This window comes from Phycodurus eques, chromosome 21, assembly GCF_024500275.1.
Source record: "Phycodurus eques isolate BA_2022a chromosome 21, UOR_Pequ_1.1, whole genome shotgun sequence".
Classification (NCBI taxonomy): Eukaryota; Metazoa; Chordata; class Actinopteri; order Syngnathiformes; family Syngnathidae; genus Phycodurus; species Phycodurus eques.
The window spans coordinates 5,510,686-5,532,456 of NC_084545.1; the positions used below are offsets into that span (position 1 = coordinate 5,510,686).

Here is a 21,771-nt window from a genome sequence, read left to right on the forward strand (position 1 = left end):
ATGTGCCCTGCGATGGGCTGGCAACCAGTTGAGGGTGTACCCCGCCTCCTGCCCGATGATAGCTGGGATAGGCACCAGCACGCCCGCGACCCTAGTGAGGAGAAGCGGTACAGAAATTGGATGGATGGATGGATATTTTAAGTTGAAAAATGTAATATTTTCCATAATTTAATTTAATACTTGAAACATTTTGGAAGAAAGCAAAATTATAATTAATGAATTGACAGTTAACTTATATTGACATTGGCAATAGCTTGAAGCCTCTTTTTGAAGAATTATTCTCGAGCTGCCAAACTGCTAACAGCAAACAAACTCCTTGTTATGAAGTGCGTTGACTCCTCTGCCACCATACAGCACTCGTATCTCAGTCTTTTTGCGCGCGCACACACACACACACACACACACACACACAAATAATCCGAACAACGGCTCGTATTTCGAAAAAGTCGTAAATTGTCTCATTCGTATTTCAAGGCACTACTGTATTCCCACCACTGCAAAGACAATTGTGTTGGTCATTTACTGTTCCAAAACAAGGAAATTTGCATTTTAAGCAATACTGAGGGTGGTGGAAAGAAAAAACAAAGAAAAAAACCCAGGGGCTGGTGAGCGACATTACGGATCCAATGACACGTGAACTGCAGTGACAGCAAACGTGGGCATCAGTGTCACAATGCGGGACAGGAAGTCCAACAACTGTATGAATCAGTGGACACACACACGCGCGCACACACACATACGCGCGCGCACACACACACACACACACACAGGCTGGCATCTGAGATGTGCTGAGCCAACAGTGTGGGTCGGGGCCAACACAGGACACAGCAGATAATCATCTGATGAAGCCCGACACACACAGTGGGAATGCAGGGGCACTAGATTTAAAGCTGGAAATGCGGGTGGTTCTGAAATAAATCACTGTTAAAATGCTAGAATAGATAGTGGAGATTTGGGGGTAAAGAAGGCCTCGTGATCTAACATATGTGCGCTCAAGAGACCAAAAAAAAAAAAAAGATCCTCGACTTCCTTCCATTATGCAATGATGGAGCTCTGCGACAGGAGTGATGAGCTCCGGTCTTTATGGCTTATCTTTTATGGCAATGAAAGGAATTAACAGCGCTCCAAAAGCGGTGCTGACTTGAGGCTGATTGTGATGAATGGCACCGGGGAAGAGCTGCAGGCTGTCGTTTTGCACCCTGGCCAGGGGAACCCCAAAAAGTCAAAGTGAATCTTTTACACCACAGCATCTTATTTACTTCATCGATGGGCTAAAAAGGGTTTTAGTGTAACTTATTTAAAAGGTGAAATGTTCAACAAAAGAGTTTCACTATTAGTTCTTTGTAGGAAGGAGGATTGAGGGCTGTACCAAAAATAATAAAGCTAAAGAATTACCACAATAACAAAAAAGAGAAAAAGTCATAATATAGCGAGAATAGTCGACAGAATAGAATTGACAGAACAGTCAGAAAAGTATGAAAACAGTTGCGATAATAATATAACAGTATTAGGGCTGTAAATAAATGGTTTAAAAATCAGTGAATAAAGTCGTGGAATTATCAAAATAGTCATATATCCATCCAGCCATATAAATTAAAAAAATAAGAAACAGTCATAATATTCAGAGGCGAGTGAGAATTGCACAACAAAACGGTTGCAATAATCATGACTTTTTTTTTGATGATTACCAATAAAGTTACGAGAAAAATGTAATTTTGCCAATAAAAACTGCAACCACAAGAAGGTCGTACTATTGTAAGAGCAGTAGAAATCATACCGTTAGGATTGCTGGAATAAAAACGGAATTTCCCCCATTGCAGGACATATAAAGGCTTACTCCATTCTATACTGTGTCCTTCTATTCAGTATGGCCCTAATACGTGTTGGAACATCTGCACTTCAGCCACACTGGCTCTTTGTTCCACTTCGTTAATACATCAAACGTGTCTTTAAGAAAAGCGAGGCACGGGAAAAGTAGAACACACATGTTACTTATTCACCTTCAATTTCAAAAACCTGGGTCAGGGGTTAGTCTGGCCCACCCCTCGTCTGACATCTGCTGTGACCTTTGAACTCATCACAGATTTGTGTACACATGTTTCTCCATCGCTTGTGTCCGGACCCAAGCGAGACCCCCTCGGCTCGGTTTTCGAGGCCGCTCTCCCCAAACCTCATTTCGGTGCATCCCCAAGGTGCTGATGAAAAATCTGTCAGAGGGGTTCCTTCAACCAGTGGTTCTCAAACTGGGGGCCCCAGACCCCCGGGGTATCACAAGCCGTAATGTGGGGAGCCGCAAAATAATTTGCAAAAAATCATTATGTTGTATCAATTTAAAAAGTTCATACCTGCTGTACATATACATATACAGTGCCAGTTAAATACACTATAAACCAATTACTACTCTCTACCTTAACATCGGGCTAATTAAAATCTTGGATATGGGTGTAACATATCACACAAACATGACATTTTTTTTTTAATACAGTATACAGTACAGTAAACCTGTCGCAAACAGTGAAAAGCCATAAGTAATAATTCACCTCCCTAAAAAGGTGAACTAACTATTTTTCAATTAGACAGCGCTTTGGCTCCTTCCGTCGCTCCTTAGCACTAAATTGCCACTAGATGGCGCCAAAGCACGACTTTTCTATAAAACAGGGCTCTGGCCAAACCCTTGTGGTATCGTAGGGTGTTTCAGAAATTACTGCTTGTTCAGTGAATAATGGTGAATAGGTTTCAAAAAAGGAAATAAAATGTGAATTCACAAGCCACACATAGGCTGGGGAACACTATAGTCCTTTTTTTTTTTTTTTTCTTTTTTGAATAAAGGCCTTTTTTGCAGACTAAAAGGCGTAATATGAGAATAAAGTTGAATTTTTGAAATTCACTATGACCTTCTTTGCCAATTAAACTTTGACTTTAAAATCGCAATGTTACAACTTTATATTGACTAAAATACAACTTTTTTGCCTCGAAAGATTACAACTTTTTATCCTGAAAAAATATGTTGTCAAGTTTGTAAAGAACAACTTTTTTTTCTTGAAACTTTAAAATTTGTCATCGTAACATTCCGACTATTTTTGGGGGACGGGAAATAGGCAAATTTATCCGTTTTATGGCATAACTGGTAAACATGGTAGTTACGTTTAAGGATTATGAGTTGAGGAGGTACTTGGAAAAAAAGTTTGAGAATCCCCGCCTTAAGCCACTGATGAAGTGGCTGGATGACTCAGAGAAGCAGAGAGTGCCAAGAAGGCCGATTGAAGAAAGATGAGGAGGGAAAGGAGTTAAAGCATTAAAGGAAGCCCACTGAGGTCCTCCTGCTCCTTAAATCTCTCTGGTGGGGGTGGGGCATCTTTGGCCCTAACCTGGCTCGTCCGATCCTCATTTGAAACATCAAAGACCTCTACCCGTCGGGAGCAGCCACTTTTCTCGTAATATTAAAACTGCAGCACCCTTCGAGCTCTGAGGTTAAGTCATGAATGTTCTCCTTAACTCACTTACTGGCCGCAACACAGTCAACTTTCTGTTGGAAGTGAAACATACACCGGGGGATTGTGGGTAGACACGCATGGGACCTCAAATGAGGAAAATATAAGTTAAAGCTAAAACCGACAAGAAAGAAACTCAGAAGACCTTCGCCAAGGTGGAAAGATTTTGGTCGGCATATCAACAAGACAACTGGCAATGAACAATTCGTAAATCACATTGGTACAATATAAAAGTGAAATGATCTCACTGTGATCCAAGCATAACATTATCAGTAACTAACTAGCTAACCAATTAACTTAAAATAAAAACATTAATCATTTGAAATTTGTAGAAACTGCTTCGATGCGGACAAGTATTAAAGTGTATTTAACAGTCAGTTTTCATGCGCAAAGATGGATCAATTTGATTTAAATGTGACACAGTACACCCAGGTTAAAAAGCCTCTTTTTCTCGAGATTACAGTCAGGAGTGAAGGATCAGACCTCAGCAAGCTGCTAGTTAGCAGACGTTCCCATGAGCAAAGTGGATTAGCCCGACATGACCGACAAACCAGGAAGTACCGAATTTAAAAAAAACTGAATTTAGTTTCCTCATTTTTCCATGTTGCTGATGAGGCAGCGCGCACTTTTATGAGAAACAAAAACAAAAAAAAAATCCTCCAGTATGAATGTACCACTGCTGGGGTCGAAGGTGTTTTTCTCATGGCGGAAGAGAAAGAAGGCCCTTTCTCAGCACTTTCTACATGTGTACGCACACGTTCCCACACACTGGGCGATGTTCCTTACACTTATCAACATCCGCTTGCTTCCTCACCATGAACCTCCGACTGAAGCTGCTTGCCGTCAGTGACCGGGAGTGTCTTTACCCGTACTTTTGCTGACTCATCAAATGTCTGTATTATGTCATGTAAAACGCATAGACATCAGTTGCGAGAATTTCTCTCAGAAGACCACCGCCATTAATTTTGACTTAAAAATTCATTCAATTCATTCAGTTAGATGTTTGCCTTACATGACCCATGTGGAAATTGATTTTAACTGCCAAAAGTTTAAATAAATCCCTATATGTGCATCGTCAAAGGTGGCAAAACCAGGGGGCACTTGGGGCATGCCTCCCAACTACTAACTTACTGAGCTCTAAAAAAAATTTTTGCTACGTTATTTTAATAAATTAACCAACAGTGATGGAAAAATGCATCTCAATTAACTAACTGGCTAACTAACTGTGCTCCAAACATAACATCTTGCCTCATACTTTTGACTAAATAACTAACTGCAATACAAGCAAATCATCTCAAATAAAAACAATGCGCCCCTAAGATCTTTTCTAATTAACTAATTAGCTAACTAACTGTGATTCAGACAATGCTTTGACTCATATTTTTTAACTTGGTTACTAACTGCAATCAGAGCATACCATCTTCAAGTAACTAACTGCAATCCAAGCATAACAGCTCAACTATTCTGCTAAAAATCGAGCTAACTGCTCTGACCTCATACGTCACTTGATTTACGATAAATACAATGAACTCAGTATTTAGTACTTAGTAGAATAGTTTCAGAAAATACATTTGTTTTCCTCCCAAAGCGGCAATAAAGGGTGTTAATGAGTAAGCTTTAGAGACTCAACAAAAGTCACACTTCAAGCGCAACAAGAAAATCAGATCAAAACAAGCAGTAGATTCGCCAGCAAAACAAAGACTGCAGACGCAGGAGTTCTTTTGTTTGTGTTCGTGCCAGCCGACCTCTGTGGCGGCGACCCAGATATTTTGATTGATTTGGAAAGTCATTAAAATCGCAGTTGGTGGGCACGACGCTCGCCAGTGTGGGGTTTGACGACATGCCAAAGATAGGCCTCGTTATCAGGTATCCACACACATTCATATAGGACCCAGCATTTATTGAGCCAAGGCACATACTGTGTATTGTACAACAGAAAAATGTCACAGAACACCAAACAAAACGTCACAAAAAGTACTGCAATAATTACAACCCCAATTCCAATGAAGTTGGGACGTTGTGTTAAACATAAATAAAAACAGAATACAATGATTTGCAAATCATGTACAAGCTATATTTAATTGAATACACTACAAAGACAAGATATTTAATGTTCAAACTGATAAACTTTATTGTTTTGAGCAAATAATCATAAACCTAGAATTTTATGGCTGCAACACGTTCCAAAACAAGCTGGGACAGGCTCATGTTTAGCACTGTGTTACATCACCTTTTCTTTTAACAACATTCAATAAACGTTTGGGAACTGACGACACTAATTGTTGAAGCTTTGTAGGTGGAATTCTTTCCCATTCTAGCTTGATGTACAGCTTCAGCTGTTCAACAGTCCCGGGTCTCCGTTGTCGTATTTTACGCTTCATAATGCGGCACACATTGTCAAATGGGAGACAGGTCTGGGTTGCAGGCAGGCCAGTCGAGTACCCGCACTCTTTTGCTACGACGCCACACTGTTGTAACACGTGCAGAATGTGGTTTGGCATTGTCTTGCTGAAATAAGCAGGGTCGTCCATGAAAAAGACGTTGCTTGGATGGCAGCATGTTTCTCCAAAACCTGTATGTACCTTTCAGCATTAACGGTGCCTTCACAGATTTGTAAGTTACCCATGCCATTGGCACTAACACAGCCCCAAACCATCACAGATGCTGGCTTTTAAACTTTGCGTCCATAATCGTTCATTTCCTCTTTGGTCCGGAGGACACGATGTCCACAATTTCCAAAAACAATTTGAAATTTGGCCTTGTCGGACCACAGAACACTTTTCCACTTTACATTAGTCCATCTTAGATGAGCTCGGGCCCAGAGAAGCCGGCGGCGTTTCTGGGCGTTGTTGATAAATGGCTTTTGCTTTGCATAGTAGAGTTTCAAGTTGCACTTATTGATGTAGCGCCGAACTGTATTTACTGACATTGGTCTTTTGAAGTGTTCCTGAGCCCATGTGATGATATCCTTTACACATTGATGTCGGTTTTTGATGCAGTGCCGCCTGAGGGATCGAAGGTCACGGGCATTCAATGTTGGTTTTTGGCCTTGCCGCTTACATGCAGCAATTTCTCCAGATTCTCTGAATCCTTTGATGATATTATGGACCGTAGATGATGAAATCCCTAAATTCCTTGCAATTGTACATTTAGGAACATTGTCCTTAAACTGTTTGACTATTTTCTCCCGTACTTGTTCACAGAGAGATGAACCTCGTCCCACCTTTGCTTGTGAATGACTGAGCAATTCAGGGAAGCTCCTTTTATACCCAATCATGGCACCCACCTGTTCCCAATTAGCCTGTTCACATGTGGAATGTTCCAAACAGGTGTTTGATGAGCATTCCTCAACTTTCTCAGTCTTTTTTGCCACCTGTCCCAGCTTTTTGGAACCTGTTGCAGCCATACCATTCTAAGTTAATGATTATTTGCTAAAAACAATAAAGTTGTTCAATTTGAACATTAAATATCTTATCTTGTAGTGTATTCGATTAAACATATGCTGAACATGTATTCTATACAACATTGTATTCTGTTTTCATTTATGTTTAACACAACGTCCCAACTTCATTGGAATTGGGGTTGTATGATCTCGTCTCAAATTTGCTCACAAATGTACTTTGTGAAATCTGGGCTTGTTTAGGAGTACGCAGAGCTATTATTCTTTTGCATGAATGGCAACAGGTGGATACGCTGTTTATCACATGGGATCGGTTCCATATCCACCCGCAATAAGTGACCTTGACTATTCACTCATTTGCATCCACATCAATTCCCGTCAGTCGGTTAAGATGACAATGACACTGCATTTGTGTTTTGGGGAAGGCATGCGGAGAATGTTATGAGTTCCCTATCAGGAGAGAAATACAGTCAGGGCATCTTTAATTGCCAATAAAGCGGCTGAGGTATTTCAGGACCACTGCTCGGGGGCCAGACAGGCAGACTCTTCGCGATCCATCACTTGCACATTCGTATTAACAGCTTTGGATTCTCTCAGTCTTGAGGTGACCGTAAACATGATAGAAGAGTTTGTTTACTCCTCTGCGGATCCCACAGGAAACTGGACTGCAGTGGCCGGTAGGGCCGTGGGCTGTTGGCGAGTCGTAAGCGGCTGCCGCTGAGAGTTCCATGTGTCACTTGATGCTGCTGAACAGGTGAGCTTCATTATTTCCCTGACACCGCTTCAGGCCTAATACTTGGGGGAGGACAAACATGATGACTAAAAGAGACTTCTGCATCTGGTTCCTCTCAATATCACCACAGTGCTTCCCTGCAGCCGCACAGGCTTGAAGGATGGATAGCTCGTGAGGCTCTTGGGGCTCCAACACCATAACGCCGACGGTACTGCAATGTCCCACTATGTAAAAACTTGAGCGCCTTCGTTAACCTGCGTGATTTGCAAGTTACTAAAGCATGCCGCACACTAAACATCGTGGTCAAAAGCAGCTGAAGTGGACCATCACAAAACAATTATGGTCGGCAACTCTTCACCGCACATGAAGTAATTCAGCACCACACATCTATCGGTGCGCTGCGACGGAAAAACTGCGACCCTGTATCGGCTTTTGAGGCTCCGCATACAATATACTGTATTGTATTACATGTAACCACAAAAACATGGCACAATTGTCATGGAAGAAGCATATAGCCACAAAGAGAAGAACGGAGACAGTGTGGATATTTTGAGAGCCTGTTTGCAATGATCAGCACGCGCTCTATTCACTGAATGCACAGTTGCATTTCAGCGCGAGAGGCGCCACACTTTGGCTTCGCCACATTTACTAATATATGAAACCCTTATAAATATAGTTAAGTATGACTGTAAAACACATGTATACAGGAAGTCCTCGATTTACGAACGAGTTCCGTTCCTACGCTGGCGACGTAACACGAATTTACACGCAAGTCGGATTTCACCGTTAAAGTCGAAATTTACGCCGAAATACTTCTGTTACGGGTATTGTCCCACGTGTTTGTGACAGCAAGCTCAGTGTGTATGGGCGTCGATGTGTGAGTGAGACGGGTGAGATTCGAAACCTGAACCTCAGAACTGTGAGGCAGACATGCTAACTGCTAACCACTAGCAAGATCTCACTCACTCGGGATTTTTGCTCCAACATGAATGAAGGAATCTCAATGAAGTTTGGTGGAAAATTGTAACTTGCAGAGAGTTGCCATGGAATCTGCATTTAACTTTGAGCTGGTCCAGCTAGTTCATATTTAGGATTGCTACAGGTTGAGAGATGTGACAAACCACATAAAAATGTTTCTTGATCTTCCTTTGTCAGACAGCATTCAAAAACATTAATGGGCTTCTTGTTCTGACATAAAGAAGGCAATCACTGAAAAGTGGTCAAGTGAAAAGACATGAAGCAGTGTAGAACGCTGACAAAAACCTGCACGCCACTCTCGCATCTTACAGTGAGCTGCGGTGTTCAAGCAAAAGTTAACAAAGTCACCTCAAGGTCATTGCTTTTTATCAGAGCACTAGCAAAAAAAAAAAAAAAAAAGATAAGAGCATCGGTCCGCTCTCATGGAGGAGAAGGCGACTGCGTACTGCTGAAACATTGCACTTTACGAGGAAGGCAACTTAAGAGCCCTAAAGAGAGAGGCACTTAATCCACCGTGGAAACAGCTGTTTAGAATCTCCGGGGTCCATTTTCTTTCTTCTCAAGGTATGGACAAACATATAAGAACCACTAACTTTAGAGTTGGTTGTAGATGTACACAATGTAGACTGCGAGACCCTTTTTTTTGTTCCTTACGGGGCGGCTGTGGCTCAGTTGGTAGACTAAAGTTTTTTTTGTAGTTCAGTCCCAAGATACCACCGGTATAAATCTTAAGACTACCGGCAATCGGAATATTTTTGTACTCTCGGGGCCCCGCAGACGTACGAAAACTGTGCCGTCTTGTTAGCTGGACATTTCGCTGCTCCGCAGTGCGTTATAGTCCGGCGACAGCGCAGACAGGTGAGTCGAAAATCTTCTGTAAATTGGCTGACTGGAAGACGATATGCCAAAAACGTGATTAGCGATTACTCCACATCAAGCATTGAAGGTCGATGTGGAGCAGTAAAACCGAATAATTGACTACTCCACTAATCAGTTCAACCCCTAATCAGAGCTGTAACAGAAGTGGGAATATCATAATGCCTAGACAGGTGTTGGAGGCTTCACACTCAACATTCGCTTGGGTTAAAAAAAATTATATACATCACAGCAGATGCTGGCAATATCCCAGCTTTGCTGGATTCTGTGTAAAAGGCTTGATGCCTGATCTACAGCTATGGCTATTTTGCAGGATCTCTGTTTGACAGAGGTTACAAATTCTATAAACTGTATATTAACATCTGTGATGTACATGTATACAGTTTTTTTTTTTTTTTTTACAATACATATTCAACAACCTCCCTAGAAGATGGTGTACATATATGTGAACGAAAAAAGTTCAAAGTCAGAATTCCGACCAATAAATACAGTTGTGAATTTCTATTTTTCCCTTAAATTATCAAGACCACCACACTTGAACAATGATATATTACAAGGACGACTCGTGGACATGAAGGGCTAAAATGACAAGCAGGGGGTTGCTCTGAGAAACTAAAATACTCATTTGCTCTCGGGTCTTTTAATTTGGCTCAGCAGAAGAAGTCCCATGACTTTACATGGGAGCACTTCTTTGAGCGGCTCCCTGGGAAGATCAGACGAGTGATTGATGGCGTAGCTTGCACTCCGCCCTGCTCTTCATGCTACTCATCGAGCGAGAAGACGATATCATCCCTCGGCCATCCAATCAAGAAGGAGTATTTTACTCTCCGCAAGCTCTAAGCGAGTGTGCAGCTGTCCGGGGGCTTTAAGGCAGCTTATTGAAGGACGTTGCGCTGCTTTGCTCAACAGATGCTCAGATCTGATATCTCTGAGTGAAGTAGTGCTTCCAGTCAATGTGAATCACTGAGGATCAAATCTAAAACGACCAATCAAAAAGTCTAGTTTTCTATAGCGTTTGCTCAGTGGATATGCTAACCGCTATCCAATGTGTTGAACTAAAAAGTCCATTTGACATAGGAAGTCTGCTTTGAAAGCACTATACACTCCATGTGGGGCGTGGAAATGAGAATGCAGCTTGATGTCACCTCACCTAAGGTCATCAGAAGTGATGAAAGGCCGTTGGCGGAGATATGTCAGCCCGCCACCCTCACACACACACACACACACACACAGACACACACGTGACATGACACAAAAACACATCCCTGCCACCGGAGATGACATCATGCTCTGCTCGGGGTGCGTCAGCAATTTTCCATTGCATCTCAGCTGGCCCGTCACCATGGAGATGAGCCCAGCTCGTCCGCCTGTTGCTGGTAGACTGCAGCACGGGGCTAACGTTCACGTGCGCCTTGTCAAAAACACCAATGGTGACACTTGGAGGGGAGGCTGTAAAGCACCGAGACGGCGGTCTCGAGAGGATCGTCGTCCTGCTCCGAGTCAACATGAGAGGACACCTGAGCAGGGAGGTTGGCAGGAGCATTCAAAGGGCAGCTCCCACTTCCAATGAGCACCGCTGACTTGTATCAAAAAGGAAGGAGACAGCCCTTCTCTGCTAGGTGGTTTCCAAACTTGAATGATTTAATTATGATGAGAGGATTGCACCAAAAAACTAAAAGCTGCCACTGCAAGTTAAATCAAATGTTGCCAGTATCAAACACAAATTTAGGACTATTTTACCAAGACACATGAACGAGGAAGCTTTTTTTTTTTTTTTTTTTTTAATAAATGAGCCGTCTTCAGAAACATTGGCTGTGTGTTTTGAATCACTCCATTGTGCCTTACACAATGAGTTTGCCATTTTGTAGTGCCGTTCAAATGTGCAGTAAATAAAAGGCTGGCTTGGCTGGTGTGTGCACCTGGGAGCAATACAATACTGACATCAAGATATACATGGAGACGGCTCAGCTCCTCAGTGAGCCACGGTAATATTAGTCGTTCTTCGCAGAGGATAACAAACGCCTAGTATCATTGTTATATCTATCTATCTATCTATAGTGTGCATGTGCTGCGCCACCATTTTGTTCAAATATCGGCTGCTTAAAGGGTTATAAAACCGCGACACAGATACTATTTATTACTCCATATGTGGCGTTTCTCCTTATGTGTTAGCATTACACTAACTATTTAGTTAGGGAAGGGCCATCACCTGATGTCAATCTGGTATGTTGTAATTATGCAACAGCAGAAGGCGTCATTAACGGTGCGCCCGTGTAGTGTTCGAAAACTAAATGCACTAAAGTATGATCCCAAAACACTTTATTATCAAGTCAAACTCATCTTACAACATTACCCGTTGAAATAACTGGCTTACAAAGTCATTGCTCCTGAAAAAATGCAGTGCAATTGTGTGTGTACAGGTGGCGTAAAGTCTCTTTAAGTGTCACTAACAACCCAGGTGTAACTTAGCACCTCACCAAATACAAAGCTCTTCAACAGTTAAGATGTATCACTTCCTTGACACCAATTCATACTACAACACAGAGTGGCATCCTGGGGCCTCACATAAAGAGCACAAAAATATGCAAATAGGAGAGTTTTTCAGTAAACGTTACCATAATTTTTACAAAGCAGATCATGTAAAAGCACTTTCCGACTACCTGCAGCCTATCCCAGCTGACTTTGATTGAGATGCGTGGTACAGCCTGGAGTGGTCACCAGCCAATCACAGGGCACATTTAGACAAACAAACATTCACAATCACATTCACACCTTTGGACAATTTTTAGTCATGTTTTGGGAGTCTTGGAGGGGGGGGGGGGGGGGGGGGCACAAAATGTAAAACGCCACACAGGAAGGCCAGAGCCAAGATTCAAACGCTCAACCTCTGCAGTTGAGGCAGATGTAATAACCACTAAATCACCATCCGGCCCGGAATGTTAAATTCAACTCGGAATTAAAACATTGCCTGTACACTTAATAAAAGGTTTTGCATTTGCGCCTGGTGAAAATTAATTTACATTTCCTATGGGAACCATCAGAACAACTTGGAAGTCAAGCAGCACCGTTACTTGCTGCACACTAAACTTAATTATATACTGAATATATAATCACACACGCGCGCACACGCACACATCCAGCTGCATCCTCGACTATCCCAATAGAAATATGGTATGCGTAATCCAAATTATGAAGTATTTTTCCTTAGCACTATCAGGAATATGATGATCACGTATATAAATAGTTACACGTCTGGGCAACATGGATTTTAACAAAATGATTGAATTTGGACAGGAGGATTAATTTGAGTGCTGCACCTCTAACAAGCAAGGTCAATTAGCGGATGAATAAAATAGTCCCTTACTGTGAAATTTGCCAGGTCCTCTGTGGTCATTCGTGGCGGGGAGGTCCGCGAACTGCACGCGGTGCCGCGACATGTCCAATGATTTCCACCGCCGGCTGGGCTACTTGCTGGCTTTACTCTGATCTTACTCTCTTCTCTTCTTCTTCCTTTTTTTTTTTTTTTTTTTTTTTAAAGAGTCCGCGAACTGAACTTCACCAGCCCAGCTCAACTGCGTCGGGGCGGCCGCGTTCCAGTTCGCTCGCAGGCAGCCACCTCCGCCCCCACCACCTCGGCTCCATATGGGGACGTCACTCGTGCTGCAGATACAAATGCACGTCAGTCATCTTTTTACACATGCATTATTGTTTTATGCATAACTTCTAAGTTATTGTGGGACTACATACCTCCCCCCCCCCCCCCAATCTGTTGCACTGTATCACGTTATATTTTGCATATGAAGTGATTTAAATGCACGTTCACAATATGCAACCAAAAGGTTTCACTTGGAAATTGGTGTAATTTAATATTTATTTTAAAAAAATGGCTTGCACTTGTTTCGAAAGTTTGAAAAAGTCTACTCAGCCCACTTAATGTTCAAATGGTGCATATGGTTTGGATATATATGGATTTTCATTATTTTGTGTGTGTGTGTGTGTGTGTGTAAATCTAGCACAGTAGCTTTGTAAAGTACAGTTCAGTTGTAACTTAAGTATAATACAGTTGCATTCAACCATATTTTACAAAAAAAAAAAGTGCAATACATTTTCATTGAATGATTTGAGTGCAGGTCCCCCCCTATATTTGTTAAGTGCAGCGTTAATGAAACTCTGCATAAGGTTACAGTGGTAACAATAATATTAGAGGTACTTTTTAGGAATAAAACCTTTTTTATTACAACTTGGACGTATTACGCTGTTGTATTTTAATTTTGGTCATTATGGTGGTGCTTGGAGAGGTAAGTATTTTTTGGGGTGCGGTAGCCTACTGAGAAGTTTGAGAAACTCTGCAGTCCACAATATCCATTATTTGGGGTCAACAACGCCCCCTAGTGGAAGGAGAACAAAGTGAACAGCAAGCGTCAATGATTCAAAATATTCCATTTAAATTACTTGAACCTGATTGAGTCATAGGGTGCCAAAAACATGCATATTGGATTCATTGAAGACTAAATGGTACATAGGATTTGAATAGTTGTTTTTCTAAATCATTGTCACCTTTATTGAGCCAAGGGACGTTGTTTGACAGGAGTAATTCAGCTTGGTGATGAAGTGCTGCCTCCACAAATGAAAATGCAATCAACTCCCAGTAGGTCACCAATAGCTCGCCACTGGATGCGGCACGGTAAAGATGTCCTGCTCTGGGGGTAATGTCAAGAGTCTCCAAAAGTCTTCTAGATTTGTCGCAAGTCGCTTTTAAAAAGAAAACGTAATCACCAGCGGTGTCGGAAAAGTCGCAAAGTATCGTACAAATTTGCTAAGGTGGCAACACAAAATTGCAGAACTATGGCATTACCCATAACTCGGCCAAAACAGTTTTTTTGTTGTTGTTGTTTTTTTTTTTAAATCGTGTGTTAGCAGATTCCTCCAATTGGCAGTGTACACTCACGAACAAAACTCTGCTGTAACCACTCACAAAACCCTCAAACATGACAGGCAGCCTGACCTTTAAAAAAAAAAAAAAAAAAAAAAAAAAATGTAAAAAAACATTCCACGGAGACACGCAGCGAGTCACACATGGATGAGTCACATATAAGGACACTTTTATTTGTGCAAGAATCGCAGACAGAAAAGGTGATAAATCTCTGGATAGGACGGCTTTCAACGACAGAGATAACTGGACCCACTCTTGCATTAGAAAAGGCTTTCCTGAACTTTTTTCAGTTCAAGATCCATATTAAAAGTTAATCTTTGTAAAATACATCAACGACATATACTGTACATACAAATACATCGTGTTGCCAAAAACTCAATTTAAAAAAAAAAGCGCCCCGCCATTCAAGTGTGCACCTGCTTCATAATCATTTAAAGTAGTTGAAAGCATTTAAGGTCCCAAGCCTAAGCCTGCATTATAAAACAGTGTGGCAAATAAATACATAAAGCACTTTTCACTCACATTTGTAAAAGCGTATTAAGGCTAGAGTGAAAACGTTTTTACTTTCCATTCAAAGAAAATATGTTTTTTCAAGCTAGATTTGTACTGCATTTTGTCATATAAATTTGCGGAAAAAAATTGTCGTGATGAAATTGAAGTTATGTTAAAGTACAGTAATATATTTGGTGAATCTGTAAAAAATTGAAAATAAAAATTTTGTATGAACATCATTCGATAAAAAAAACGTACATTTTAGATAAATGTTTGTGTAAAAAGTGTTTACTTGAGAGAAAAAACATTTTTGAGACAGAACTATTCAAGAAAAAGTCTTGCGCATTCGAGAAAAGTATTTTTTTCCAAGACGTGTCAGATTGTTTCAATAAGTTTGTTCTGGATTTTTTATTTGTATTCCATTTGTTCAAGAAGTACTTCTTTTTTCCAAGATGAAACAAAAATTTTCAAGATTTCCATTTGTTTGCTTGTTTTTTTCAGAAAAAGTGAAATCCAAGACAAAAGTAGTTCTGAGATAGTTATTTGGGGAAGGGTGGGAAATCGCAATAATATGATAGTTTTTCATGAGAAATAAAAAAACTCCAGTCACGCATTCTTCTAAACCCTGCTGACTCTCTCTCCTTCTCGAAATTTGGCACACAATTATGAACCAATACTCTTACACCATAATAACTAAGATTCTGACTTTTCTCAAAATACTCCCTCTCCTGTGTATTCTTTCGAAGAAGCCTTTGTTTTCTTTTAAACGTGGCCCTAATAGCCCTACTGTAAACACAAACGGGCTGTGTTGGGAACCGTTCACTAATGACCTCCTCCGTATCGACTTCATCGTGATTTCTATATCATCAGTCAATTGTGTATTTTACAAAATGGATACAAACAAAGCACTTTGTCCTTCTGTGTTGTTGTTTCTTTACTTAAAAGATATTTTCAGCCCACAGCTCATGAATTTGTCTCACTTTTTTTTTTTGTCCACTTTTCTAGTGCCCATCAGTTGTTCATGACTTTTCAAGATGCATTGTGGGATACATAGAGGGCACTAGGGGGAGAACCTAGACTCACTACGCATTGGATCAGCGCTACAAAAACGGTGAACTCACGACACAGGTCACTCTATAGTGGCTCGGGAGTGATTCCAAACACAGCCACACTTTCACCCACTAATGTAGAAACATTGGCAAATTGAAACAGTCAACTATGTGCACAGCACTTGGTTTAAATCTCCGAGATCGTATAAAAAAAAAATATATATATATATATATCACTTAAGGCCCAAAGCGAGTCATTCTGCATTTACACTGCGCCGTTTTTCTCAATGTACATTTTGGACAAAGACGCGGCCATGGACTTGGCCAGCTCCTCGTCCCGTCTCCTCTGCATCTGAGAGTGTCGGCACCAGTCCTCGTACTCCGGGTTGTCCACACGGGCGTCCATGAGCACGTCGTAATGTCCGTTGCTCAGCCAGCTCAGCCAGACGGCCGGCTTGGACGTATCCTCCTCGCCCAGGAAGTGCATCATGGTGGACACGGTAGGGCTCTCCGCGCTGCCCCCAGTGGTCAGGTAGATGTTGACGTTGAGCATCTGGCTCATGGCGAGCAGCTCGGGGTATCCGGCCCAGGCGGCGTCCTGCGCCGCATTGATGAGGAACTCGCCCGCGTCGCCCTCGATGACCGGGTTGAACTGGTCCAGGTTGTCGGCCATGTGGTGAACCGTACGCTCCCGCAGCTCGCTGTGCCTCGCCTGGTCCCCGTAAGTAGCCTTGCACACGGCCCGGTACAGACAGTTGCCATCCGGGATGATATGGTATCGGAACTTGCGCCTCTCCCCCAGGTACTTGTTCTGCGTCTCCACCTCGGCCAGGTAACGGGCCACCTTGTCATCCCGGGACACCTCGTCATCCCCTTTCTGCTCCTGCAGAACGCTCAGCTCAAAGTCAGATGTAGCCAGCTCATCATTCAGGTTGGGTTCAGGCGGAGCGCCACAGGGCTCCTGCTCTGGTACCCACCTTTTACTCCTCTCATTGGCCTCAAACAGAAGACTCTCCGAGGGGTCCTCCGGGAGAAGTCCGTCCGTACTGTCCCTGAGCTCATCGATCAACTCCACCAGCTCGTCATCAGGGGACGGAGGCTTGGGGACCCTGGTGATTTTTACAGTCCTCTCCACCCCGTCCGCTCTGCGTACAAGCAACTCGGCAGTGGATGTGAAGTAGTCGGGCATGGGCCTAGAGGAGGAGGCTTCGTAGCAAGAAAAGGCAGGCATGTTTGCGGAAGTAGCAGTCGGAGCGGTGGCGTCTGGCTGGCTCAGTCCCGGTGCGTCTTCCGCAGGTGGGCTGGATGGTCCGCAGGATAAAGTGACGGTGACTTTGCTGGACGATCTCGGGTAGTGCGTCAAGGCGCTGTTGTAAAGCTGCATGTCGAAGTGCGTCCTTTATAGCGAGCCCACGGCCAGCCAGTCACAGCGCGATGACGGCCACAGCTAAAAATACCGCCGCTTGTCATCGATATCGACACGGCCGAAGTTGCTGAGGAAGTTTTGTCGGCGGCGCCCCTCTGTTCCCTATCGCAGGAGGGGAGATGGGAGGGAGGAGGGGGGGGGGGGGGCGACGACGACACACACCGTCTACTTCGGCCCCACTCGCGTCACTCTACACGTCCTCCCTAATGTAAACTGAGACGGGAGCTCGGCTGTTGTAAAACACCGTCAAGCGGCAACGGGTGACGGTCATTGTGTTTCCGTTTGGAGTGCCTTCAAAATAAAACCCTGGTCCAGGCGCAAAGGCAACGAACAGCTAAAAGTATGATTACTGATTCAGCTCGCTTAAATAAAACTACAGACTTCACTGACATTTACTGAAGTGCAAAAGAAAGAACGTCTCTGCACACATAATAGTTTCCCTCTTTTATGAACTTGCATAGTGCTCGCACTGAGAAAAAAAGAAAAGGAAAATAAAATCAAGTCACACTATCAAAACAATTTGTTTTGAAATTACCGACAAACAAAAAAAACTCAGTAAATTAACTATTAGCGCCTGAAAAAAAAGTTATCTACAAGTATGATTTTTATTTTATTATTATTATTTTTTTTTACGATTAGACCGAATTTTTGAACGCCAGAAGCTGGTGGTTTTTAGGCTGGCACAAGACAACACATTTTTGACAAATGATTCTTGGAGTTAGGAATATTAAAAATATCCGAAATAAGGCTATGCATAGGGACTATCTTCTCTAATCTGTTGCGTCATCAATGTTACTGCTACCCGGTTCACGTTCCTCCATGTCGCTGCTGTCCCTTATTTCTTCCATTAACTCCCCAAGATCGCAATCAATAAATATCAGGTGTAAATGATTCTACCACTCTCTACGTTTTTTTTTTTTTTTTAAACATCCTGTCATTAACTGTGGAGGTTTAACCAAGTAATGGGCAATTTATATTTTGACAAAGTAAGGAGAAGAAAGAACAAAGTTTCAAATGTAAGGGAGTTACGGTTTCAAACAAAAATAATAATAAATTATCAGGAAGCTATATACTCACGTACAGATAGTTGAAAGTTTGAGAAACACTGCCTTTAAAAAAAAAAGTGTACATTATTGCATTCAAATGTTCACTTATGACCCTAACTAACTACACCGTCTTAAACAGGAATGGTGCAGTGTTCGATACCAAGATTTTATTTGGAAGGTATGACTACACAATGTCTGTCGCGCTTGACAGTTTTATTTCCGGTCCAACTTGGAGGAATGCAACAGTGACGTATGAGGCCACCAATGTGAATCATGTGAAACGTCAGCCTAGTTGTGTAATAACGCTTAAATTGAATACAGTTCTTGTTCACGCAAAATAAAGTACACTTTAGCTCTTGATGATATTGACATAAACAGGAAAAGGTGGATTTTGGCACATTTATTTACAAGATAATCATATTACGTGGCCTACTAAAAAAGTGTTTTGTGCTGCTATCATTATGGTGATGATTTTACAGGCATTAACTTGATTAACTACGCGCGCAACATTTTTAACCACACTGTCCGACAACTGAATCACACAGCTTGTGTTGTACAGACACCCATCTAAATATAGGTATCGCCACATTGTTTCAATAATACGCGGTTGAGGTCATTCCTTTTCATAAAAGAAATTTAATTGTCCAGTCACAATGGTGAGGCAAGCTTTAGAATTTAAACAAATAAAATAATAAAAAAACACTTGCATTATTATGATTCCCACTTAAGCCATGTTGTTCTAACACATTTAATAAAATTAAACAGCAAAAATTAAGTAAATTCTCCAACAAATGAAAGATTCTCAAATAATTGCCGACAAAATTTTAAGCATTATTTCAAAATATTTGGGGGGGGGGGGGGGCTTGGTGGGACTGCAAGACGGCGGCAACATAACCTGACTTTCAAAGTAAGAACACGACTTAGTTTATCGCTAACCTACAATGACACAGTCATTAGGTCTCAATTACAGTAAAAAGTTGTATGAAAAACACTTCAAGCTATAAATATAAAAACAATCAAATGAAAACTAGAAAGTTACTGCCATCAGTAACTGACTACACTAGTCAGCCTACCTACTTACCTCCTTCAAACGCTCGAAATGCCGGATGTCGAAAAACGAGAAATATTTCGGGGAGCCGACAACATCCGACAAATCTTGCTTCTCTGAATCTGTTGCGTCGTCCTCGTTAATGCTCCCTGGTTCACGTTACTCCAAGTCACTGCTGTCACTATAGACTTCAGCTCTCCATTTACCTTTTTTTTAAATAAAAATATACTTCTTTAAAAACATAAAACCAGTCGGTGACATGGAAAAACTCCTGCAGCACCACCGTGTCTTCACATCGAACTGTCACAGTCCTTATATTGGCCGGCTGCTGCTCTGCCAGTGGTATAAAACACACGAGAACACTAGCGAAGAGCTACAGTCAACCAAAACTCACATCCAAAAGCTCACATGGCAAACGTAAAATTTGTGGTGGTCTTGGAGGGGCTGGGACAGATTAATGGCATTTCAATGACCTTCAATGGGGCATGTTGATTTAGCATGCAAGACAATTGAGTTAGGAGCTTGGCCTTGGGAATAATTAAACTCATAAGTCAAGGTAACACCGTATCCTTTTTCAAATGTAGATACAGTAGATGCAACTCTCAGATCACTGCACAGATAGCAAGTGGACTGTTAAGGTTGTCTTAGAAGACGTTTCACCTCTCATCTAAGCAGGCTTCGTCAGTTCAGACTCAAAGACTAGTCTAGAGCGGGCCGATCTAGTTTTCGAGCATGAACTGATGAGGCTTGCTTGGATGAGAAAGATTCCAAATTTGAATCGTTAACTATATTTGTAATTCATATTTAACTGGATGAAAAAGCGAAGCGTGCCGAGTGTCTGTCATAGCAATTCTCCAGTGCAATCAGCAGCCTCTCAAATATTCACAATATGTCCTTTAATTTCTGGCCAGTATCCCATCCTTGTGTTATTATAAAATACCGTAGCTGCAGCGGCCACGGCAATCCGCTTTTTCCTTGACAACCGTACCATGTTGTTTGTGGTTCAATTTAAAAAAAAAAAAAAAAAAAAAACAAGTCTTCAAAACGAGTTCCCTTAATGACTCTCTTGAGGTTGGGGAAGAGGGAAATCCCTGAGAGCCAGCAGGTGAGTAGGGAGGTGGCTCCAGCACGACAATGTTCTTCTCAGCCAGGAACAGTCAGATGCTCAGAGAACTTTGAGCAGGCACGTTGTCATGGTGAAGCAGCCACGAGTTGTTCTACCACACAACACTCGCCTCTCCTTGTGCACTAAACTAAGCGAATGCGGCAGGATCTCTTTGCAGACATGGTGGTTGATCATCTGGGCCACGTTAATGGGGAAAACTCTCGAGTTTGTAGTTGGGGCTGGAAATGCTTGCATATCTTTAGCGAGCTCGGTCCTGGAACCTCTCCGACACACCGCATGTGGCACCTCAAAAAGCTGTTTCCCTAGAAGATCACCGGGGTCTCAGTTTTTCCGTTGCAGCAAGCTGGTTATACTGTAGGTGCGAGGGTCAATTGCCTGGTGTGCGGGTCTGGGTCACAGACTGGATTTGTATTTATTTTTTTCACAATTTTGCAGTCATCAACATCGGCTGCGTTGGTCAGTCTGCGGGAGACCTGAGACAACCTGAACAGTCCAGTTGAGATCAAGTCAATGCCCTAAGACTATAATGACCTGGATGAATGAGAATGCCTGTGCACTGACAGATGTCAAAAGTCGAAAGAATAAAAAATAAATAAGTACATTAGCCATGCATTTGTACTTTGTTCCTTACCACCAACTGCGATGGGGCCTCGGAGTGCCCCAGTTCCCATGCACTCCCAGAACCCTCCACCAGAAGGCGACATTTTGCTTCAGGAGAGCTTATCCACCGTTTTTTTTTTTTTTTTTTTTTTTAAAGCAGCTGTCGCATGGCTGTGCGGCGCATACAAATGAAGGCATTGATCGTTCAGGCTTTTTTTTTGCGCGCGCGTTGACGAGTACACCAACCTCGACTACACGCATAAAACAACACATGACTGCATACATGAGTACTGTACAACGAAAGCAATATTAAGAATGGCGGTAGGGGGTTGGTGGGGGGTTGAGGTTGTAAGCAAAACGTAAAAAACAACGTTTGTTTTTGCACGTTTTTTGTTTTTGTGTGTCAGTGGAGCGGAGAGAAGGGCGCTCGAGAGCTGATGTCAGCGGGCGGTGGGGAAAGGGGAGGGAGGATCCTTCGTGGGTTGAGTCACGCAGCTGTCAAAGATAGCTGTCACCCAGTTCCCCCCATCAAACACACACAACGCAGTCAATGAGGAAAAAGCCTCGCGGAGG

At 42.3% G+C, this 21,771-nt stretch overlaps 2 protein-coding genes across 2 annotated transcripts in view; both read right to left on the reverse strand.

Annotated features, from left to right (window-relative positions):
• si:ch211-285f17.1 (sickle tail protein homolog) overlaps positions 1-13,095 on the reverse strand; it is a 94,611-nt gene extending 81,516 nt beyond the window's left edge. Inside the window, exon 1 of the mRNA XM_061666993.1 lies at positions 12,843-13,095. Coding sequence (XP_061522977.1) covers positions 12,843-12,915 — 73 coding nt within the window. The 5' untranslated portion in view covers positions 12,916-13,095. The remainder of the gene's footprint in view (positions 1-12,842) is intronic.
• Positions 13,096-14,563: 1,468 nt separating this feature from the next.
• On the reverse strand, positions 14,564-17,592 carry LOC133396453 (OTU domain-containing protein 1). The gene has a single exon (XM_061666335.1). The coding sequence runs from the start codon at positions 17,334-17,336 to the stop codon at positions 16,218-16,220; it is 1,119 nt and encodes a 372-aa protein (XP_061522319.1). The 5' UTR covers positions 17,337-17,592; the 3' UTR covers positions 14,564-16,217.
• Between the last annotated feature and the right edge of the window lie 4,179 nt (positions 17,593-21,771).